This window comes from Aspergillus tanneri (genome assembly GCF_003426965.1).
Source record: "Aspergillus tanneri strain NIH1004 chromosome Unknown AapTan_1_pilon_pilon_pilon, whole genome shotgun sequence".
Taxonomy (NCBI): domain Eukaryota; kingdom Fungi; phylum Ascomycota; class Eurotiomycetes; order Eurotiales; family Aspergillaceae; genus Aspergillus; species Aspergillus tanneri.
The window spans coordinates 3,587,583-3,607,346 of NW_022984628.1; the positions used below are offsets into that span (position 1 = coordinate 3,587,583).

Genomic DNA, 19,764 nt, shown 5'->3' on the forward strand with positions numbered 1-19,764 from the left:
TGGCAAAATCTCGGAGCTCCAAATATCATCCCCACCTGACCAACTTTGGCGACTTGACAGCTCAAGGGGGCACCAGTCGCCGATCCCTCCGAAAAACGGGGCATCGCCCGAACTGCCTGTGTATCAGAATCCCGTCAACAATGAGATCAGCTGGAGCTAGCGATCGGACTCTATTGAGTTGATGGCGACCGGCTAGGTGTCGGGTATACTTGACTCTCTTGGGGGGGTTGACCATATTCTGGTCAAGAAATTGAGCTTCATATCTTCCTGTGTCGACCGCAACTGAATGGTCTCACTGAGTTCCAGCAAACTCGACGTTTCCGTTATTCCTTTGTCTTCCTAGCAGAACGAGCATCGCCGCGACCAGAACCATACAACTCCCTCATTTGGGCAACATCAAGGCCGGCTACGCACTCTCCAACGTTACGACCCTTCCAGGCCGACATGTGTTCTTGTCAACTCCATGCGCATGACTGTCTCGCTCTACCATGACCAGTTCAACAGCGCCCATCTAACCGATGCGATGAATCTGCTGGCTATCGAACCTCTGGGCCATGGTGCAACCAGCTCCCCGTCCGATCATTTTACCTACTGGGATTCAGCCATCATGGTATTATAGGTGATGGACCACCTTGGTATTCAGTGAGCATTTGCTTTGGAAACGAGTCAGGGTGGCTGGATCGTGACTCGGATGGCTTTGTTGGCTCCAGACAGAGTAGGGTGCTAGAATACATACTAGAATACAGTGCCCACTGAAACTGTCCGTAGTGATTGCTGACCAATTCTTGTCTGCTCGCCGTGGCTGCAGATTCTCGGCCTCATGCCCCTCGGTACCTCGATGGACTGCGAGTCCACAGACTCACGATCAAAGGGGTGTTGGGATCCGTCGCCCATTCTCACGCCCTTCTACGAAAACTGGACGAGCGCGTCAGCGCCCCGGATTTCGTCATAGATGATGTATGGTGTGTTATGGTGGGAGGGATTGGCTTCGGGGCCGCGGCGACGACTGAATCTAGTGGGTACTGGACAAGGATCTTGAAGGACGTATACAAGGGCGACGAGGGTCGGAGGAAGGCGCGTATGGCGGTGCTCTGTTGGAGCGAGATGGACTACTACTGCGACTAAGGGAACATCACATGTCCGGTCTACTGGTTACAGGTGAGTCTACGTGTTTTGTGCCCTCTGGGGCAGGATAGTGTTAATATACAATCCTTTTAGGGAACGGAGGACATGCCGTTTGGAACCACCGTTCCAAAGGAACAGATTCAACTGTTTACCTCATCCAAGGAGGCCAAACTCACCATGATTGAGGGCCAACCCGTTGGGAGGTCCGACAGCCGTCAGCCCAGCTCAGTATAGATAAATAATAGCCAGCATTATTATCACCGCGAATGAAATGGATACGACTTTATTTGGCCCTACGGCACTTAGCCAGTCCTAGCCCACCGACTAGTCATGCCCAACTGTCTCGAGGCAAGATATTCAGAAACGCCACTTGGGGGAATCCTGACAAAAGTATTTGGTGGATCCTGTGGATCATTTGGCAGACATGGGGAGTGGAGTCTCACGTCAAGGACGCCTCTCTCCAGGCAATCAGAAGCCAGAAGAAGAGTATATCAGACGGTAAGTGATTCGATTCTCGAAGACAGACTTGCAGACTCATAAAGCAAGAGGCCATGCAATGCCGCTCGACAAGACCAGGCACCATTACCAAGCCGGCAAAGGAGAAAACGAAATGATCGTCATTGGCTTAAGATCCCCCCGGGTTTTCCATATTTGCCTTCCTCCATCCCATGGCTTTTTGCTCTTCATCTTCTTCCTCCCGTATCGAAGCTGATCACCAATGGAAGATGATTCACGCAATTTCCAGCCTTGAGTGACGGCCACCACTATCTCCCTCACGGTGCTGGCGTTTATGGCCGTCCTTCGCGTGGTGGCACGCTATGAACGGAAGCGAAAGCTGTTGTGGGATGATTGGATGATTATCTGGTCGATGGTGAGTTCATACATACATGCCCAAGTCTCTTACTGCTTGATGTCGGGATTTGATAGCTGAAATCCCGATCAGGGTTGGAACATTGTCGTCGTCGGTTTCATCTTTGCCATGGTCCAGGAAGGCATGGGCCTCCACACCGCCCCTGCAGCCAACCTCGTGATGATCGCCAAATTTCTCCTCGTCGCCAACATCCTGTACATGTTCAACCTGGTTTGGACCAAGCTCGGCATACTCCTGATGTGCTACCGGATCTTCCGGTTTCCCCTTTTCTAACGATGGGCGTACATTATCGGTGGCTTTGTTATCCGTCGGGTCATCTGAATCACCTTATTTATCTTTATCCGTGTGCCCGCCCAGAAACTCTGGTATCCAGATATCCCGGGCCGATGTATCGACCAGGTCACCACTTGGATTGCCAACGCTGCGTCGACTATCCTCACTGATCTGGCAATCTTGGTGCTTCCAATCCCGCAGGTATGGAAGCTGCAGCTGCGGCGGTCGGAGAAAATGGCCCCTCACTTTTGCTTTTTGGTTGGGGTTCTTGTATGTCCCTCCGCTTCGTTATTCGTGCAATGCAAGTTCCATTAACACTGCTCCAGTGTTATTTTTGCGTCTGCCTACCAATTCACGGTTCTCTTCTCCTACAACCCTGCCAACTCAGCATACACTCTCGCTCCCACGGTGGGATGGACCGCCATCGAAGCGTCCACAGGTATTATATCCGCGTTTCTCCCGACACTACGGCCCGCACTGCAGCTGGCAACCCGGATCCTACGAATCAGGGGCACTCTGCCGGCTCTCATCCGAAGTCGATCCATACCGTTTTCTCAAGGCAGCCAGCTTGACTCCAATTACGGCGTACCACTCGGGGACAACTCCCCTGTCAACATGGGAGGGCACTGTGGCGTACGTGGAAAGCGACACTCGTTCTACTATTTACCTAATCATTCAGAACCAGGACAAGACGGGGGCATACCGAGCCAGTTAGATGCGTCACTGAGACCGGATTATGACTATGTCCATATGGTGACGAATGTGTTGAGTCCAGGGTCTAGGAAAGAGAGCGCAGAGGATGATAGTCTGGGTGAGGACAAAATACCTTTGCATGGGATTCGAGTGCAAGTGGAACTTAGCCAGGTGAATGGGTCGTGGACTGGACAAATTGAAATTGTTGTTTCCCACAATAGTGAAGAGGTAAACCAGTCTCATTTACTGCACCGCACCTGCTCATGTGGATTTGATATCATCCTACCTAGTCTCGGTATATATTCAACCGTCCTATGGAGATTGTTTTTAGCTAGAGTCGTTTTTTTTTTAAAAAAAAATATATATATTTCAAATGAATAAATAAATATTAATAAGTAAGTAACTAGAATAAAGTATGCGGTTTAAATATAGGCTACTCCGTGCTAATCAGTAGACATTACCAATCTAAAAAAAGAGTAATAAACGTGCCCAACATTTTGGACATTTGTCTCACTCTACAAAATATATATCCTTCGTCAATGGGATTATAGTATAGTAATAAGCAACAAACACAAAATCGACCTCGAAATAAACATAGCAGTATTATACTCGTTGTAATGTTTGTTCAAATAAAATGAAACGGAAAGAAAAAAAATCAAAAAATCAAAAATGTTCATAAAAAAATTGCATCATCCGTGAATCGAACACGGGCCTCATCGATGGCAACGATGAATTCTACCACTAGACCAATGATGCTATTCATATGTAACTTCGATATTTAATGTAATATGAAGGGAAAAATTAAACAAGTGACGATGAGCATAGATCGTAAGGATGTGCTGTCTCTATTGCTGATCCAGAAACTGCTAGAATCGAAGGTGCATACAGTGTACCACTGTACAGAGTACAGTCTAGGTCACGGTGGACAGTATGGTACATATCAGTCATATAATTGCCACGCGTCGTACTGCATAGCCAGATCCTGCGATCTAGACTCGCATCTATCCACCAATGGGGTCCTATCATCGGTTGGAAGCACAGAGTGATTGCAGAGGACAGGCACATGCAGGATTTGCTCAGATTCAACCAAGCAAACAAACATGCACGAGCGTACTGCACTGTATCACGACGAGTCAGTCAGAGTCACATCAGGCACAGGAATCCAATTTCATGCGTTTCAACTCTTCAACCACCCGCTCTCGGCCCCATCCCTCTTTCAAACCTCGTCTTATAATCTCCTGCTCACTCTCCGGCGCCATGCCGCTGGGTGCTGGAGGCCGACGGTCCAGATTTGTCGGGAATGGATACCCATCCGCAACTGCGAGGACGAACGCCTCCATCGCAGCGTCCAACACGTTACCCGACGCATGGTACCGCTCGACCATACCCTCCCAGCACAGGTCTACAATCGGAACCGTGTCGATAGTCTCCATCGTCTTGCCCAGCCCGCTGCTGATTTGCAGCAGGTTTGCCCTACGATGGAACCCCCCATCGCTCACTACTGCGTCCATCTCATTTTCTCCCGCTGCGTGGAAAACGGCTGGGTTAAAAAAAAGCCCGTCACCCAATGCCAGCGGTAGTGCGGTGTAGTTCTCTTTAAAATAGGCCCGGAACTCCTCCCGTCGCCAGGCGAGATACCCCGCTTCGTATGTTTGGCTGAAGGGGAGGAACCGTGTCGGCCCACTTCGCTCGGGCATGTCGCTGTGTGCCACGGCCCCCTGAAGCGTGAGGTACTGACTCGTAAGTTGGATGCTGCGCGGGAAGGCGGCGCAGCGGTCCACCTCCTGGAACCCAAGGTGGTAGTCGCGGTGGCTTTCCTGGGCCGCACCGCCAGGTTTGACGACGTTGACTTGTGCTGTCACGCGGTAGACAGGGCCCAGCCAGCTCTCGCAGACCAGGCGCAGCCACGGGTTGGAGTAGTAGTCGATGAAGGAAGAGGGGTCCTCTTTGGCGTGCTTGCTGAATGAGTTCCAGATGCGGTCGTTTTTGCCGCTCGTAGCAAAGTGGTCGCCTTTGACAACTCTAGAGGATTGACGTTCATGCTCAATAATCCTCTGGAATGCGTTATTGGTGGATGACAGTGTCTTTTCGTATCGACAGGGATGGTACATGCCTTTTAGCACGAAGACCCCTGGTCCCGAGTTGAGGGCGTGATGCCATTCGTCCTGCAGACGGTCGGCCAAGTCGGGATCTAGGGGATCCAGTGTCGAAGCATTGTAGATAGGAATTTCTTTTTCCACAGATGATGCCAAAGAATATGTCACTTTATCTGTAGTCTGGGAGCAGATCTTCTTAAATTCCTCCAGCTGGATAGACTGTGGATGGAATAGCCGCCTATGCACGGCTCTGGACGACCCATTTGATAGGGCCATAGTGTTTGATCTGACGAGCAGCTCAGAATACCGTGGATTCACCGGATCAAGTACCCGTGGAGGTTTGAGGTCTATATATATGCTAGCGACGGAAGAAAATCCCGAGGACAAGGTGAATGAACCTCGAAGACAGGAAGGACAGACTATGGAACGTGGGGTACGAGTTAGGGTATCAGTTGGGACTGGAGGCACAACCACGAGGAAAAAATATCCCGAAGCCATCCAGACTGTGTTGGCCACGTGCAGTCGGAAACCTATATCCGGAGACGCCAACGTTGAATCATTCAAAGATGGGGAACATATCTCCCGTATGCTTCGTCATAATCATCAGGTTATTAATACACATATACAGGTAATTGTGCCAGGAGGGCCTGGGAGCCATCGTATCCCGGCCCAAAGTGTGATCCAAATCGGTACATACAAGAAATGTAGAGTGACTGGGCCATCCGGACAGCATAAAAATGGAGTGTGCCCCCAGAACAGAAATAGTAGAGGATCACGGAGGCGGAATGAAGACGATGGTGAACAAAATCAGAGAAAACAAATGGAGAGATTGCTAAGGATAGTATATGACACAATATCCGCATCTCTGCAAATCAAAATTGTATTTAAAAGAAAACCCCGGTCAGTGCAGAATTCTATTAAGATCCCGAACTTTCTCCCCCACATAAAAAAAAAAATAAAAACAAGAAGGTAAAATGTATTCGCTTGCCAACTTGTTGGTCATTCATGCATTCATCATAACAACCCCAACATCGGGGTTCAGGGTTTGATCCACGGCAGCTACGTCGTCATTTTTATTCGACTCGCTCAAGATGAGCTGATTCTCAGATAGCGTCTCCACGAGCGAACTCGGTCGTCCAGCAACGGTGAATAAGACTTTTAGCAACACACTTTGACTCTCACTCCCGTCCGGCATCCGAGCTGCTTGATGTCGAGTATGGGTCAGGAGAGTTCGAACGAGAGACCGAATATGCTGATCTGTGGATGCATCCTGAATAACGTCTAAACCGTCGATCACGCACACAACGAGGGGTGGGGCGTAGTGCAAGAGTATATCGATTAGCGAGAGAACCTCCTTCCAGGACGTCATAGTGCCATCCAAAGGGCTAAACCGCTCCGCGCTTAGGTTGCAAGCTGTATGGCCTACCAATACGGGTGGCAGATAGTCGATTAATTGTCGGATCAAACTATAGGTCAACGCTATGAGGCCTTGTTCGAAGAGCGTCATTCCCTCTCTTGCTTTCGGTGGAAGGGAACAGAAGTGGGAGATTACTGGCAGTTTGGCTTGCCGAGAAAAACAGGCGTAACAGGCGGATACGAGAGCAACTGGACTTAGGAAACCTGTAGATGGCGAACCGCCAACGGCGAGAGCTTGGGAATGAGCGCTGGTTGCCCAGTGGTGCAAAGAGGCTGTTAGGCTGTCTTCAGCAATCACGGTCATATCGGGCTCAAAATCAGCCACTTGATCATCGCAGTTGAAGAAGTCTTGAAGATGTTTGGAAGCGAACTGCAGTTCAACCCGGGTATACTTATGTTTGAACCCCTGGGACCACTTGAACCTGGATGTGTCTTGCGCGAATGGTAGTGTTAGTTCCAACGGCTCCTCTAGCCCAAGGTAACCTTCCTGCATACCTAAATCCTGCGCAGCAGTTGTAGTCAAGCAGGCGATGCCACTGCTTTGCTGGCTAACCGGGCGCATCCGCTGGCTTACGGAATTCAGCATTTGTGAAAGAAGTATCTCTCTTTCTTTATTCATCTTGAGACGCTCTGACGCATTATGTTGGATTTCCCAGATCAGTTGACGAGTCATGGCATTTTGTGCAGCAAGTCGACGGTCCAATTTTTGCAAGCCGATTTGGCTCAATCTGGCCTCCTCCCACAATAATAGGTCGCTATTCTGCATGAGATTTCGTCGGTTTTCATAATCGGTATCATCCAAATCCATCTCGTCAGGGAATCCACGAACAATATCATTTGCACTGCGTCGAATACTCCAAACAAGCCCACGGAAATCCGAGTATATGTCTTGATTAAGACTCTTCAGCTGTCGACACTTAGAGCTTCTCACATACCAGTCCATCAGCTCCCCCAACAGGAAAAAGATTAGCGAATAGAACCGGGCAACTGAATGGATTGAGTCTTTTGAAAGAAGCGAGTTGTTCCCTCCTTCTTGAAAGCAAATCGACTGATTCATCTGGACAAGTATTTTGATGAGACCCTCCGCGAGTCTTGGATAGTTTGCAGAAGCCTAGCTGGCAAGGTTAGCCATGCCAGCAATCATTCCTAGGAACAAGATGACCACCTTCAGGATGGACTGCAAAACGCCATAGAAGAGAGATACGTAGAACTCATTCTTCGGAAGAGCCACTAAAAGCATGGAATGTGGATCCAATGTGGATAAGAACTTGTCACAAAGGGCCATCGAGCGCATAAATAATCGTTGCTTGGAGCTGGACATCCATACAGTCTGTACATTCTGCACCACTCGGAAGACATCTTCGGCAATTTGTGCGCGTTCCTGGAATTCAACGTGATCTTCGGAAGGGAGGCTGTCTTGAAACCGTTTCCAGGACTGGGCTAGTTCGTTGTATTCGACGTCGAGAATGGCAACTACGGCGTTTCTGTGGGAACATTAGCCATCACAGCGCCCAGAAAAGCAGATGGGTTTGGTCCGCAATTAATCAAGCAGAGGGTAAACTAGATATCTGGAGGGATGTAGATCATCCGTAGGCATATGAAGTGAACAGTACGACAAGGGACGAATCAACATGAAGGGTGAAAAGAGAATAGATCGAAGAAAGGAATGCAAGCACGAAATCCAAAAAAAAAAAAGAAAAAAAAAAATGAACTGGTACTCACGAGGAGAGAGGCCTCTTGTCATATCGCTTTCTCCAAACACTGCTCGTGAATTGATCGTCCTCGGATGGTGGAGGGGCCGATGGGACGGCAAGGGACTGAGGAGACATTGTGGCGCAGAGTCAAAGCGGCAACTCTTACTTGTTGGCAGTGGTAGTAAAAGTATGTAAAGGGTGGAAATGCAGGGCGAGGACATCGAAGCGCTCATATCAGGGGGCTCGGTCGGGAAATCGAAGGCAGATGTTGAAATGGTAAGAAGAGTGCCAGTAGACAGACGGGTTGGCCCAGCGAGGGGGTAATTGATGAATGAATGAACGAGCGGAGAATGAATACGAATGAATGGGATTGATGTTGAATGTGTTGAAGGATCTGCTTGTCGGCCACGAAAAAGTTCCTCGTTCTGATTCTTGGTCGTGTTATTGGATTATTTATCTTTATCAGGCCCTCGTCGAGTGTCGTTGCATGGTGGATTTCGTTGAACCGGGTGGCCCCGCTAAGGTAGAAACATCATGGTTTCTAATTTGGCATCCTGAGGTTGGTAGAAAGGAGTAAAAGAAGCAGAGGGGATGAAGAGAAAAAGCATCACCAGTAAAGGATAGGTAGAAAAAGATAGGTAGAAAGCAGGTAGGTAAAGAGTCGCAACAAGCAATCTTTTTTTTTAATTTTTAGTCGAGACTCTTCCCTCGTTCGTAGGTGCCTCCAACAAAAAAAAAAAAAAAAAAAAGAGAATCTTTCCCCCTCAAATTAATATTCTTGGTTTTTTTTTTGGGAAATTTTATTTTTTTAATTTTTTTGTGGAGCGTGGATGTCTCGCCTTCATTTTTTTTCTTTTTCAATCGATTAAGGGATTCTCTAATTCCATTTGGGTTCCTGTCGGTGTGCCTTGTCCTCCTATTATTGACTTCTGGGATTTGCTTTATTTACGAATCCATATCTGGAGGAGGCGTCCCTGCTTTTGTTCTTGCGGCCACGGACTTCTGAACCACGCAGTGGCTCGTCCTTTTAGGTAGTAGACTCTTCAGTCGATGGGAGCCTCGGCCCTGTAATGGTAAGAAACACCTACACCCTCAATAGGGAACCTAGCACCTCCTTGGGCCATCGGGCCAATTAGCGATCCATTGGCGGTGGATCCCTTGGCCGAGGCCTCGAATCAAAGCGGGGATGCTCCGCAGGATAAGTATTCCAGACCCTCGTAGCCTATTGGGAGGGGGGTGTAGGGCTGCTATTTTGGTTCGACCTGGAATGGCGTTACTTTTCATTGCTTTTTACTGTGTTATCTGGGTTCATGTTTCATTACCCGGAGCTAGGATTCAATTCCATGGTCCGTACTTTACAGCAACCAGATTTCCTGGGTTTTGGATAACGTTGGTTTCGCTGGGTTTAGTGGGTTATTATAGTTTCCATTCCTTCTTCATACCTGCTTGCGTAGATAATAAGAGAAAGAGGGAGGAAACAAAAAAAATATTAAAAAAAATATTTTCCACCCTCCCTAAAGAGCTCAGGAATGACTGGTTGTCATACTTGTTTTCTTTCCAGGGGACTTTGGCATCTGACATAGTCACCAGCCAAGGTCCCCGTTTGGAGGTAAGCCGGATGATCTAGTACCTATAATGTCTATCAAATAAACAAAGCCAGCATTACCAGATTTTGTCTCTGATCATTTGCACAGGCTTCTCTCTGTTCGTGTGCATGGACAGATACACAATTATTATTGCTATGATGTTTTTTCTTTTTATTTTGGCCCATTATTCCTGGTTTGTCTCAGGATAGCCATATATATCTTGACAGGCCAAGGGCTTCATGGAGCTTCAACATCACATCATCATATGCGGAGTGCCAAAAGACAACTCGCATAGGTACTTGATAGTGAGCAGATTATGCATCCAGTACTCCCTTTCTTACCTGTTACTTAGTATGGTTTGATATGAAGCTCCAACTACTCACCATCGGCTCTAGAAGGTTCAGTTTCAATACTAATATCGCGAAATAATACGGTGGCATGGATTCCAGAGGATTGGCGGCAACACGTTCCATCGAGTACCCATTTATTTTATTTTATTTTTTTTTTACAGAAAGTCGACTTGCTCCATGCAGACTTAAACACACGGACCAAGTGTTGCTGTCACGGCAGAGTCGAGGCCTGGCCGACCGCCAATCATCGTCATCTGATGGAGTCCATCCATCTGATCTTGACGTATCCATGGCTAGACCACTGGAGATGTTTGGTACCGGCAGCTGGCGCAGCATCAATTTTGCAGTTTTTCCATGCTATTTATAAACCTAGTTCTAAATTGAAAATGTCAAAGTACGGACGGGAGTATGTTCAAGGTTTTTCCGGTTAATCCTAGTGGTGAGTTTTCTTCACTCTAACTGCCTTGTTTAGCCTTGGAAATAAGCATACCATGAAACTGAAACTATAATCAAGGTTCCATATCACAAGGTTCAATCCACAGGATAGGTATGTGGTACAGGATATCTTAGCGACGCTGTACAGCAGGGCAAACCCTTCCAGTCATCTAGGCACAACTTCGAGCTTCCCCTGGAACATTTCAGATAGATTATGTGTGCAGATGACCTGCGTTCATATGTATACGTCTAGCCCATACATGGGAACTAACCGCTTTCTATAGTCTGTTAGAGTGGCATTCCTAAATAGATTGGAGACAAAGCTCAAATACGGTAGTGAAATCTAGCGTTCACACACAGATTTGGAATTTGGAGTTTATATGGACGATGCACGCTCTAATTAGTTCATGATTGGAATCAGCCCAATAGGGTTGACCCCAGTACACAGTGGGTAGCATACCTTTTAAATAAAGCATCTGCGATAGCTATCAAAGCCCTACAAGGAGGCTAGCCATTCGATGCCCAAGTGGGTGGGTGCTCCTTACTCCTTGCATTCCTTTTTCTTTCAGCTCCTATCACTAGGCTGCCAAACGACCTCGCCAAGCTTTGGCTTTCCGGGGTTGTATGGGATGCGGTTGGACAGGATGCAGGCGGTGCAGGAATGGGTCACACATGTTTGGGGGTACTAGTGGACTCTAAATCTCCAAGGAAATGTCCCTCTAACATAGTTCGCAAAAGCTATGCGTTTTACGTCCGAGCAAAGTCGCCTGTCCACCCACTCTCCTCTCCCCCAAATAACGTCGGGTAAAACCCTGCTTGTTCAGAGAAAGGGATTCGGGATAGGAAAGAGAAGGGCCGTGTAGGTGCATATCTTACGTGGAGGGAGAGGAATGTCACTTCAGAGGTTATGTTTTCTTCTGTTCATTATTTGACTCATTTCCCCTTCCAAGGAGGCGGGATCTCCCTGTTAACTGACACAGGCAGGAGTCAATTCAAACCTCCACAGATTTCATAATCCTCAACAGATTATTCTATACTAGACCGTTTGCACGCAACGGCAAACGAATCCCGTGTATGACATATTTAGCCCGAACCCGACCATGTCTATCTAGTCTAAACTCTACACCGGGAGTATCGTTCACTTTCCAAAAATAAAATAGACCCGGGATGGTTGGAACGGTGGCAGAGTCTAAAATGATGGCTTGAATCGCGTTATGCGAACGGGTCGAATAAGCCGATATGGGTGGGTGCTCCGATTCCGGAGCCTCCACATGGAAGAGCGCGGAGAATCGTCAGCTGCCTTATGGCCGAAGACGTTTCTCCGGGGAAAATGGAAGATTCGGAATTGAATCTCCTCACATACTCTCATCATCTCTCTCTCTCTCTCTCTCTCTGTGTGTGTGTGTGTGAGAAAGAGAGAGTTGCATGCCAATCAATAAAAACAGCTCCGATTCGAGGCAGAGACGACGGGCATATATTGCTGTCGAAGGGTACCCATGGTACTGAGATGCAAACAGAGTTCAGTGCATGACGCAATGGGATAATAGGAGTGATCAGGTGCCTTGACGCACCTTTGATCGCACGAAAGGATGGGAGACCTGAGTGATGGCTATTAATGAATGGATGAATTTAACAGACTAAATGGCAACGAGGAAGATCGCCTCACAACTAATGCCAGCTGGACCTACGGGTTGACCCCGCACGGCGGCCATATTTGTTGTTCTATATAGTGTACTCCGTATCCATGAATGATTTCAGGTAGGTTGGATCTTGGAGCAGGTACTCCTTAAGGAGACTGGATAAAGAATTACAGTGGTTGCTTTCATCCTATTAATTGGCGCGGTAGAGATGAAGTGGATGAAGACTTGATACCAGTGAACATATGCTGATCAATCCAATGTTCGAGACTGTAGATCGGTTTCGGCCGCTTGTCGTTGTCCTATTTCTGTTGGGGATCGCACCGCCCCCGACCGTCCTAATTAATTTCATGTATGTAATGATCATCACCATGGTCATGTTCCAATGTTATTGTAATTCATAAATAAGCCATACTAATCATTATTATTATCAGCATCATCATTATCATTATCATCATCATCATTATCACATTAACAACCATTCATCTCTCCACTTCGCTTGACTATCTCTTCTTGTCCGCTTTCTCTTCTTTCTTCCCATTCCGGACTCCGTATCGCCTGTTCTTGCGGACTCCCTTAAACTCTCTCCCTCATCTTTCTTTCCCTTCTGAGGATTTTTGTCGTCGTCATCCCATCTACCATCGCCACCGCCGCCACTGCTGCATCAATCGGCTTTTACACCCACAACGTCAACACCAAGGCTATCAACAATCAGGACTGTGTGCTATAATCCTACAACGTGGAACTCTGGAAACCTCGTCCTCTCCACTGCCTCGGCGGTTGGGTGAGCGTATCGTCTACTAATCATCTCTGAGACTTAACCCACTCATAATTGCAGCGCCAGCCGTGGACTTGATCCTTGGTTTCTGCCAACCCACCACACGATCCTTCCAATCAATTCCCGTTGGCGATCGCATCAAAATTGTAGCCGCTTCGGATCGACCTGCACCGTGATATCAGGAGTTAATGCACTGTCGTTTTCCCTTATTCCCTTATTCTCGTCTCCATAATTTTATTTCATTTTTTCTCCTGTTCCTACCCTGGGCTGTCCTTTCCTCCCCGGTGAAGATCCGTTACTAATGATCTTCCGCACTCTCCCACATCTTCCGCCAACTCCGTAAGCCTCGTCATCGTGGGGGATTCAGCTTGGCTTTGTCTTCCATGGGGCCCGGGCAAGAACCGCCATCTCCTTTTTCCTTTCCCTTTCCCTTTCTTTCCTTTCCTTTCCTATTTTGCTTGTTCGCGCTCTCCTCCATCGTCCACGCGGCAAACCCGACCGGCTGGACTGTGGTGCCATCCAACAACTCCGAGGACCTGTCCTGGACCGGTCAAGTGCGATTCTACTTGCAGAGTGCCTCGGTCCATCTACCTGATAATAAAACCCTCGCTCCTTTGACTGGGGCTTTGGTCAATCTAGATAGAACTGAACTATCGGTTAGTCCTACCTGGTCTGGCCCGGGCTCTGTGTGCACAAACCTAGCTAACCATCGATGCAGGAATTCAGTGTCAGCGGAGATCTGGTGGATGTCGACGCTGCAAACTCCCGTCAATTAAATAGCAGTGAAATCGCCTTCATCACTTGCGACAAGTCCGCCTATCCCGGGAACTTGGATGCCAGTTCGACCTTTGAGAACGTCATCTCTTCCAAGCAACGGCCGTCGGCGATCATCCTGTATAGTACTGAAGTACAGCACTGCAATATCGCCACCAATGAGGCGGGTTTTAGCCAGTATAACAACATATTTACATTGTTGAATGCAGACTCCTCCAGTCAACTCAAGACTGGACTCCGCTCGACCAAAGGGAACGAAACATCGGAGTCTAACGGAAGTGTAGAGATTGTAGCGTCGAAAATGTCATCTACCATGACTGGGACTCCCCCGATGTCTGGTTCGGGAGGTGCGACAGACAATCCGAATACGGGTATGTATTCTCTCTCTCTCTGTCTTTTGACAACTTGTCTAATGACTCTGGTAGCTATGATTATTTTATATAGCATTACGGGTATCATTACCGCCCTTTTCTTAGCCATCATCATTACCGGAGCAGTGCGGGCCCACCGACACCCGGAGCGCTATGGGCCACGATATACGGCCGGACGACCACGGCAGAGTCGAGCCCGAGGGATAGCAAGGGCAATGTTGGAGACGATCCCGATCGTGAAGTTTGGTGATGCCCACGACTCCATGGCACATGCCGTCAAGGGAGACGTGGAAATGTCTCTCGACCGCGAGGATGGTACGAGACAGCCCCCGCAGGATCGGGAAACCACGACAACTGGGGAAGATACTACGAACGATACTCAAGCCCAAACCAATAATCCTAACTCTCCACCCGAATCCACCGCCGAGAAACGAACTGGCACCGATCCCGAAACCTCCACAGAGCACCCGAACTACATGTGCCCCATTTGCACAGATGACTTCGTGAAAGGGCAGGATCTGCGAGTCCTCCCCTGCAACCATCAGTTCCACCCGGATTGTATCGACCCCTGGCTGGTGAATGTGTCGGGCACTTGTCCTCTATGGTATGTTTGATTCCCCGCTGTCGTTGAGACGTCCATTAACCACGAATTTCTTCCAGTCGGATTGACCTACATCCCCCTCAAGCCGAGGGTGAGCAGGAGCCGGGAGAGGGCGAGGATCAGACGGATCCTCACCAGGAGGGAATGCACGAGCCGACGGCTGAGGGGTCGCATCAACGCTCACACCGCCGGTTGACTAACTATCTGCACGGGTCGTTGAATGCGCGTCGCATGCGCGATGCCAGTGTTGAGGAGCGGCTGGCTGCCCTCCGCAGTGTACGAGAAGAAGCGAACCAGAGTGAGGAGCACGTGGACGCCGACGAGCGACAACGACGGCGCAGTCGTCTGACGACGCGACTAAAGGATCGATTCCGAATCCGGACACGGCCGCACGGGGAGGATGGTGGGGCATCTTAAGGACACCGGCATCGCGTTGGCTTGGGGCTGCTCTATGGCGCTGATTATATATTAGTATATCTGCTTGGCTTTCTGTTTGCCGCGATGAATTGATGAATTGACGGGATACACGGCGTTTCGGATGTACAGGCAGGCAAAAGACTGGTTGAATTGGCTGGATCAATTTGTATATCTCCTATCAGCTACTAGGATACTTTTCTATTTCGTATATAGCAGGATCCTGATACATACAATATACTGGCTACCAATCCAAATCTTCCATCCTCTATGGTTTTTTTTTTTTTTTTTTTTTTTTGGGACCTGTAAGGCTATTTGAAATGTCGGAAATCCCCAATGAAGTGGATTCCGGGATCCGGCGAGCTTCGTGTGAGTTACCCGAAGCCCAGACACCCCGTGGGGAAGCCCTCCACAACTCCCTACATTACACAGTATATCATGGAGGGATAATTAGTGTACATAACTCCATTGAGATCTCGACGGGAACATTGGTCCAATCTATTTGTTTACGATTTTTTTGTTCTTTCTTTTCTCCCCTGGAACGTGAGAGAAAATACCGCATTCGGAAGAACTCCGGGTGGATTCACCAGATTACCTAATACTATACGGCGGCGGCTGGAGACGGATGAATCAGCATCAGCTGATTGGGGTGAATCTGTGGATTTACTTATGGAGTAATTAGATCAATGGATGTCAACGAAGTAATAAACGAGTACGTAAGTGCTGGAAGAGGAATGGAAATGTTCTCGAATCTCCAATTCCTGGGACGATGAGTAATCCAAGAACTGTAAATAGTCTCCGCAGGATAGTTAGACGACCAAACAGGATCCACGTTCAGAATGTGTGTATGTAGAAAGATACTGGAGGATGAATACAGTACACATTGTTGATCTATAGTAGCCATGTTGCTGTAAATCTAGAAGAACTAGCGATGCGCTCAGATGGATGAATGGAGACATGTGAATGTCGTCATCTGATCGAACCTTCGGCTTGGTTACTTCCTCGGCTTGTCGAGAATGCAGAATCGATCCTATTTAAATATCAGAAGTACGGTTCCAAGAATTCTATTCTTGTCTCCCCTGAATCCCCTCAGCTCTTGTCTCCCCTCACCAGCAATCAATTAGGTAACTTTTCCCCTCTTTGCGCGGCAATTTGCCTCCAATTCTGCGGGATTATTTTCTTGACACCCGGTGAACGCAAGCAGCAATTCCTAGATTCCCCTCCGGTGGTGTGACTCTCTTCTGCGTTTAAAAATCCCCCTCGTTCCATTATTTCGTCATGTCGCCCTCCTCCTCTTCCATCGCCCGCAATCGTCTCGCATCCCTCTCCTCGCACATCATGGGTTCCACCAACACCTCCGTATTTTCCCCCTCGACCGTCTCTGCTGCCCCCGAGGATCCTCTCTTTGGGTTAGCACAGGCCTATCGCCAGGATCCTTCTGATAAGAAGGTCGATCTCGTCATCGGCGCCTATCGCGACAACAACGCCAAACCCTGGATTCTACCCGTCGTTCGCAAGGTGGGTGGTCGTCATCATCATGTTTTTTTTGTAACGTATCTGATGTGAACAGGCCAACGAAGCCCTTAGTCAGGAGGGATACGATTATGAATACCTCCCTATCAAGGGTCTTGCCAGTTTCACCTCCGCCGCGCAGAAAGTGATCTTAGGAGTCGATAGCCCGGCAATCCGTGAGAAACGAGTATTACACCTCATCCATCCTGCATCCTTTCTTCCCGGTCAGAGACTAACTGATCCTTCCAATAGGCATGCACTCTGCAAACCATCTCCGGCACTGGCGCCGTACATTTGGGCGCTCTCTTCCTCTCTAAGTTCCACCCCGCAAATCCTAAACCCCAGGTCTACCTCTCCTCGCCCACCTGGGCCAACCACCACCAGATCTTCACCAACGTCGGCCTCACCCTCGCCAACTACCCCTATTTCGACCCCAAGACTCGCGGCCTCGATTTCACTGGCATGCTCCACGCTCTACGCTCCGCTCCCTCCGGCTCCATCATCCTGCTCCACGCATGTGCACACAACCCCACGGGCGTCGACCTCACCCGCGACCAATGGAAAGAAGTAGCGGCCGTCATGCGCCAACGCAACCTGTTCCCGTTCTTCGACACCGCCTATCAGGGCTTCGCCTCGGGCGATCTCAACCGCGATGCATGGGCGGTGCGCTACTTCATCGAGCAGGGCTTCGAGCTATGTGTCGCCCAGTCATTCGCCAAGAACTTCGGCCTCTATGGCCAGCGCACCGGCGCCTTCCATTTCGTATCTGCCCCGGGTGCGGAGGCCCAGACCGCCAATGCCAACATCGCCAGCCAGCTGGCCATCCTCCAGCGGTCGGAGATCTCTAATCCTCCTGCCTACGGCGCCGTCATTGCCAGTCGGGTCCTGAATGACCCCGTCCTATTTGCTCAGTGGGAGGAGGATCTCCGTACGATGAGTGGTCGTATTGCGGAGATGCGCACGGGTCTGCGACAGCGTCTCGAGAGCAAGGGAACCCCCGGGACTTGGGAACATATCACGAATCAGATCGGAATGTTCAGTTTCACAGGGTTGTCCGAGCCGCAGGTTAAGTTGTTGCGTGATAAGTGGCATGTCTACATGGTGAGTCTATTCCTTTCTTTCATCGCCTTTCTTATTAGGTCTGGACTAATGCCTGGTAGACTAAGAATGGCCGTATCTCCATGGCGGGTCTGAATACGCATAATCTGGATTACTTTGCAGAGGCGGTGGATAGCGTAGTGCGAGAAACATCATAGTGTTCTGTTTCTTTCAAAATATTTTCATTTATTTCTTTTCTTTCATGTCTATCCAAATAGCGAGTTACCATGTGATCATAAGTGAACAATAGATGTGTGTATACGGAGTGATATTGATGCAGCGATATCTAGTAAGATTAAGATAACTGTATTCCTGAGAATAGCATCCAATCAATCCGTAAACAAGTTAAAAACACCCAACAAACTTAGAACACCTGTATATCCATACTACAAAGAGAGGATAGCCGTATCCTAAGAATCATTCTAATTCAATTGAAGGGCTCTTGTATATTTATACACGTGGTATGTGTCATACCATCTCTCTTATTACCCGAGTAGAATAAGATAGGATAGGTGCAATTCACAGCATCAATCTCAGATCGAGATTAAAATACCAGATCCCAAATCACCAACCACGTACACAGTCCAACCGTCCCCCAGAACAACGCCTGCGCGATACTCCGTTGCTCTGTCGCGCGTTTCAACTCCTTATTCCCCTGTCCGATATTGGTGTGCGTGTTCGATGCATCCGTCGCCAATTGACCAATGTATTCCTCCTGGGTGGAGAGATGTGATACCAGCGTTTGCTGGAGCGAGGAGATCTCTAATAGAGATTTTTCAGCATTTCTGCAGCGCCTTAATTAGTATCGTCATGAAAAAACAAGGAATGGTAAATAAAACATACTGGACTTTACTCAATGTATCTTCATAATACTTAACCATTGAATCATTCTCCTCGGCAAATAACTGCAACTGCTCCGGAGAAAGCTCCGCCTCAATCGCTTTGACTTCGTCTTCATTCACCGTCGACCGCGGTTTCTCATAGATATAGCTACCACCGCTATCCCCATCGCCGAGCGGATTTCCACCCCCAACGGAAGAAAGACCTTTGGATCTACCCGTGGACCCAACACCACCCCCACCAGCAGCAGCTTTATACAGCACACTCTTCTCTTTCTCGCGTACCCGCTCAATTCGTCTCTCGACCATCCCGCGCTGCAACGCAACCGCATCTTCCAGCCCCCGTCGCAGAAACCAGAGCACATTCTCCCGCACCGTCTTGGAGGTCTTCTCGACTTCTTCGTCGCGGACCTGCTCCTCGCTTTTCCCTGAATTATCCCCAGATGTAGCGGATGAGGAGGAGGGAGAAGAAAGGGCACCACCGCCCGCCCATTTCCAGAGAAGTCGTCCGGCAGCTCCGCCATGGCCGTATCGTTTTCGAAGAAGACCGGACTGGGTGTCCTGGCGGAGGGCCTCGGCGGATGAAAGCGTGGAGATGGAGCTGCTGAGGTCGTGGAGGAGGAGCGAGGTGGAGGCGTCAATGTTGTCGCGGTCGGATTCAGAGAGGGGTTTGGATTTCTGGTCGGCGGACGCAGCGGCGGCGCTGCGGGACGGCGTGGCGGTAGTGGGACGAGAGGGGGCGATGGAGAGGTAAGAAGGTCGGATCGAATAGAGATATCTGAGAAGAGAGGAGATGTGCGAGTTCTAGATGTGGTTTAGCATGTGAGTGGTGTTTGGTAGTGGTGGTGAGCGCTCACGATGCGGTGTGCTTCTTTGAGGAACTCGTCGGCCTTTTCGGCCGCGAGGTAGCGTGTGGGAGGAATTGGGACACTCCCCTTCTCCTGGCAGAGACGGGAAAACTCCACGGTTAGATCTGTCATGATGTCGTGGATGATGTTGGGGAGGAGGAAGAGGAGGGATGGCTGTGGGGGGGAATTGGAGATGCTGTCAACAATGCCGGTCCCGTGACCTGTAAGCCCTATCTAATCTGATCTACAAATCGAGTTCTCTGAAGTATGGAGGATTATCAGACAGAAATCAATCGATATTTATATACATATATAACGTTACTCGTTGAAAGGGTATAACATGCAGCAAACAC

The 19,764-nt window shown here is 48.9% G+C and overlaps 7 protein-coding genes and 1 non-coding gene across 8 annotated transcripts; 4 read left to right on the top strand and 4 right to left on the bottom strand.

Annotated features, from left to right (window-relative positions):
• Window positions 1–463: 463 nt before the first annotated feature.
• Window positions 464–1,359, top strand: ATNIH1004_003173 (uncharacterized protein; the record flags this gene model as incomplete). The annotated part of the gene is made up of 4 exons (XM_033567853.1): window positions 464–557; window positions 809–1,078; window positions 1,127–1,158; window positions 1,219–1,359. 4 exons carry the CDS (start codon window positions 464–466, stop codon window positions 1,357–1,359), a joined length of 537 nt encoding a protein of 178 aa, XP_033429848.1.
• A 556-nt stretch (window positions 1,360–1,915) lies between these two features.
• Window positions 1,916–2,984, top strand: ATNIH1004_003174 (uncharacterized protein; the record flags this gene model as incomplete). The annotated part of the gene is made up of 5 exons (XM_033567854.1): window positions 1,916–1,996; window positions 2,069–2,206; window positions 2,354–2,493; window positions 2,596–2,902; window positions 2,949–2,984. 5 exons carry the CDS (start codon window positions 1,916–1,918, stop codon window positions 2,982–2,984), a joined length of 702 nt encoding a protein of 233 aa, XP_033429849.1.
• Window positions 2,985–3,647: 663 nt separating this feature from the next.
• Window positions 3,648–3,718, bottom strand: ATNIH1004_003175. Its single transcript has one exon. It is a non-coding gene; the product is annotated as a tRNA-Gly (tRNA).
• A 392-nt stretch (window positions 3,719–4,110) lies between these two features.
• On the bottom strand, window positions 4,111–5,334 carry ATNIH1004_003176 (phytanoyl-CoA dioxygenase family protein; the record flags this gene model as incomplete). Its single annotated transcript, XM_033567855.1, has 1 exon — window positions 4,111–5,334. The coding sequence occupies one exon, from the start codon at window positions 5,332–5,334 to the stop codon at window positions 4,111–4,113; it is 1,224 nt and encodes a 407-aa protein (XP_033429850.1).
• A 727-nt stretch (window positions 5,335–6,061) lies between these two features.
• Window positions 6,062–8,303, bottom strand: ATNIH1004_003177 (uncharacterized protein; the record flags this gene model as incomplete). Its single annotated transcript, XM_033567856.1, has 3 exons — window positions 6,062–7,585; window positions 7,640–7,958; window positions 8,197–8,303. 3 exons carry the CDS (start codon window positions 8,301–8,303, stop codon window positions 6,062–6,064), a joined length of 1,950 nt encoding a protein of 649 aa, XP_033429851.1.
• A 5,034-nt stretch (window positions 8,304–13,337) lies between these two features.
• Window positions 13,338–15,117, top strand: ATNIH1004_003178 (RING-H2 finger protein; the record flags this gene model as incomplete). Its single annotated transcript, XM_033567857.1, has 4 exons — window positions 13,338–13,610; window positions 13,673–14,099; window positions 14,154–14,703; window positions 14,760–15,117. 4 exons carry the CDS (start codon window positions 13,338–13,340, stop codon window positions 15,115–15,117), a joined length of 1,608 nt encoding a protein of 535 aa, XP_033429852.1.
• A 1,275-nt stretch (window positions 15,118–16,392) lies between these two features.
• GOT1L1_2 (aspartate aminotransferase) lies at window positions 16,393–17,882 on the top strand (the record flags this gene model as incomplete). Its single annotated transcript, XM_033567858.1, has 4 exons — window positions 16,393–16,632; window positions 16,685–16,813; window positions 16,879–17,727; window positions 17,787–17,882. 4 exons carry the CDS (start codon window positions 16,393–16,395, stop codon window positions 17,880–17,882), a joined length of 1,314 nt encoding a protein of 437 aa, XP_033429853.1.
• Window positions 17,883–18,251: 369 nt separating this feature from the next.
• ATNIH1004_003180 (putative SNARE protein (Ufe1)) lies at window positions 18,252–19,543 on the bottom strand (the record flags this gene model as incomplete). The annotated part of the gene is made up of 4 exons (XM_033567859.1): window positions 18,252–18,256; window positions 18,304–18,509; window positions 18,568–19,367; window positions 19,421–19,543. The coding sequence occupies 4 exons, from the start codon at window positions 19,541–19,543 to the stop codon at window positions 18,252–18,254; spliced, it is 1,134 nt and encodes a 377-aa protein (XP_033429854.1).
• Window positions 19,544–19,764: the final 221 nt, after the last annotated feature.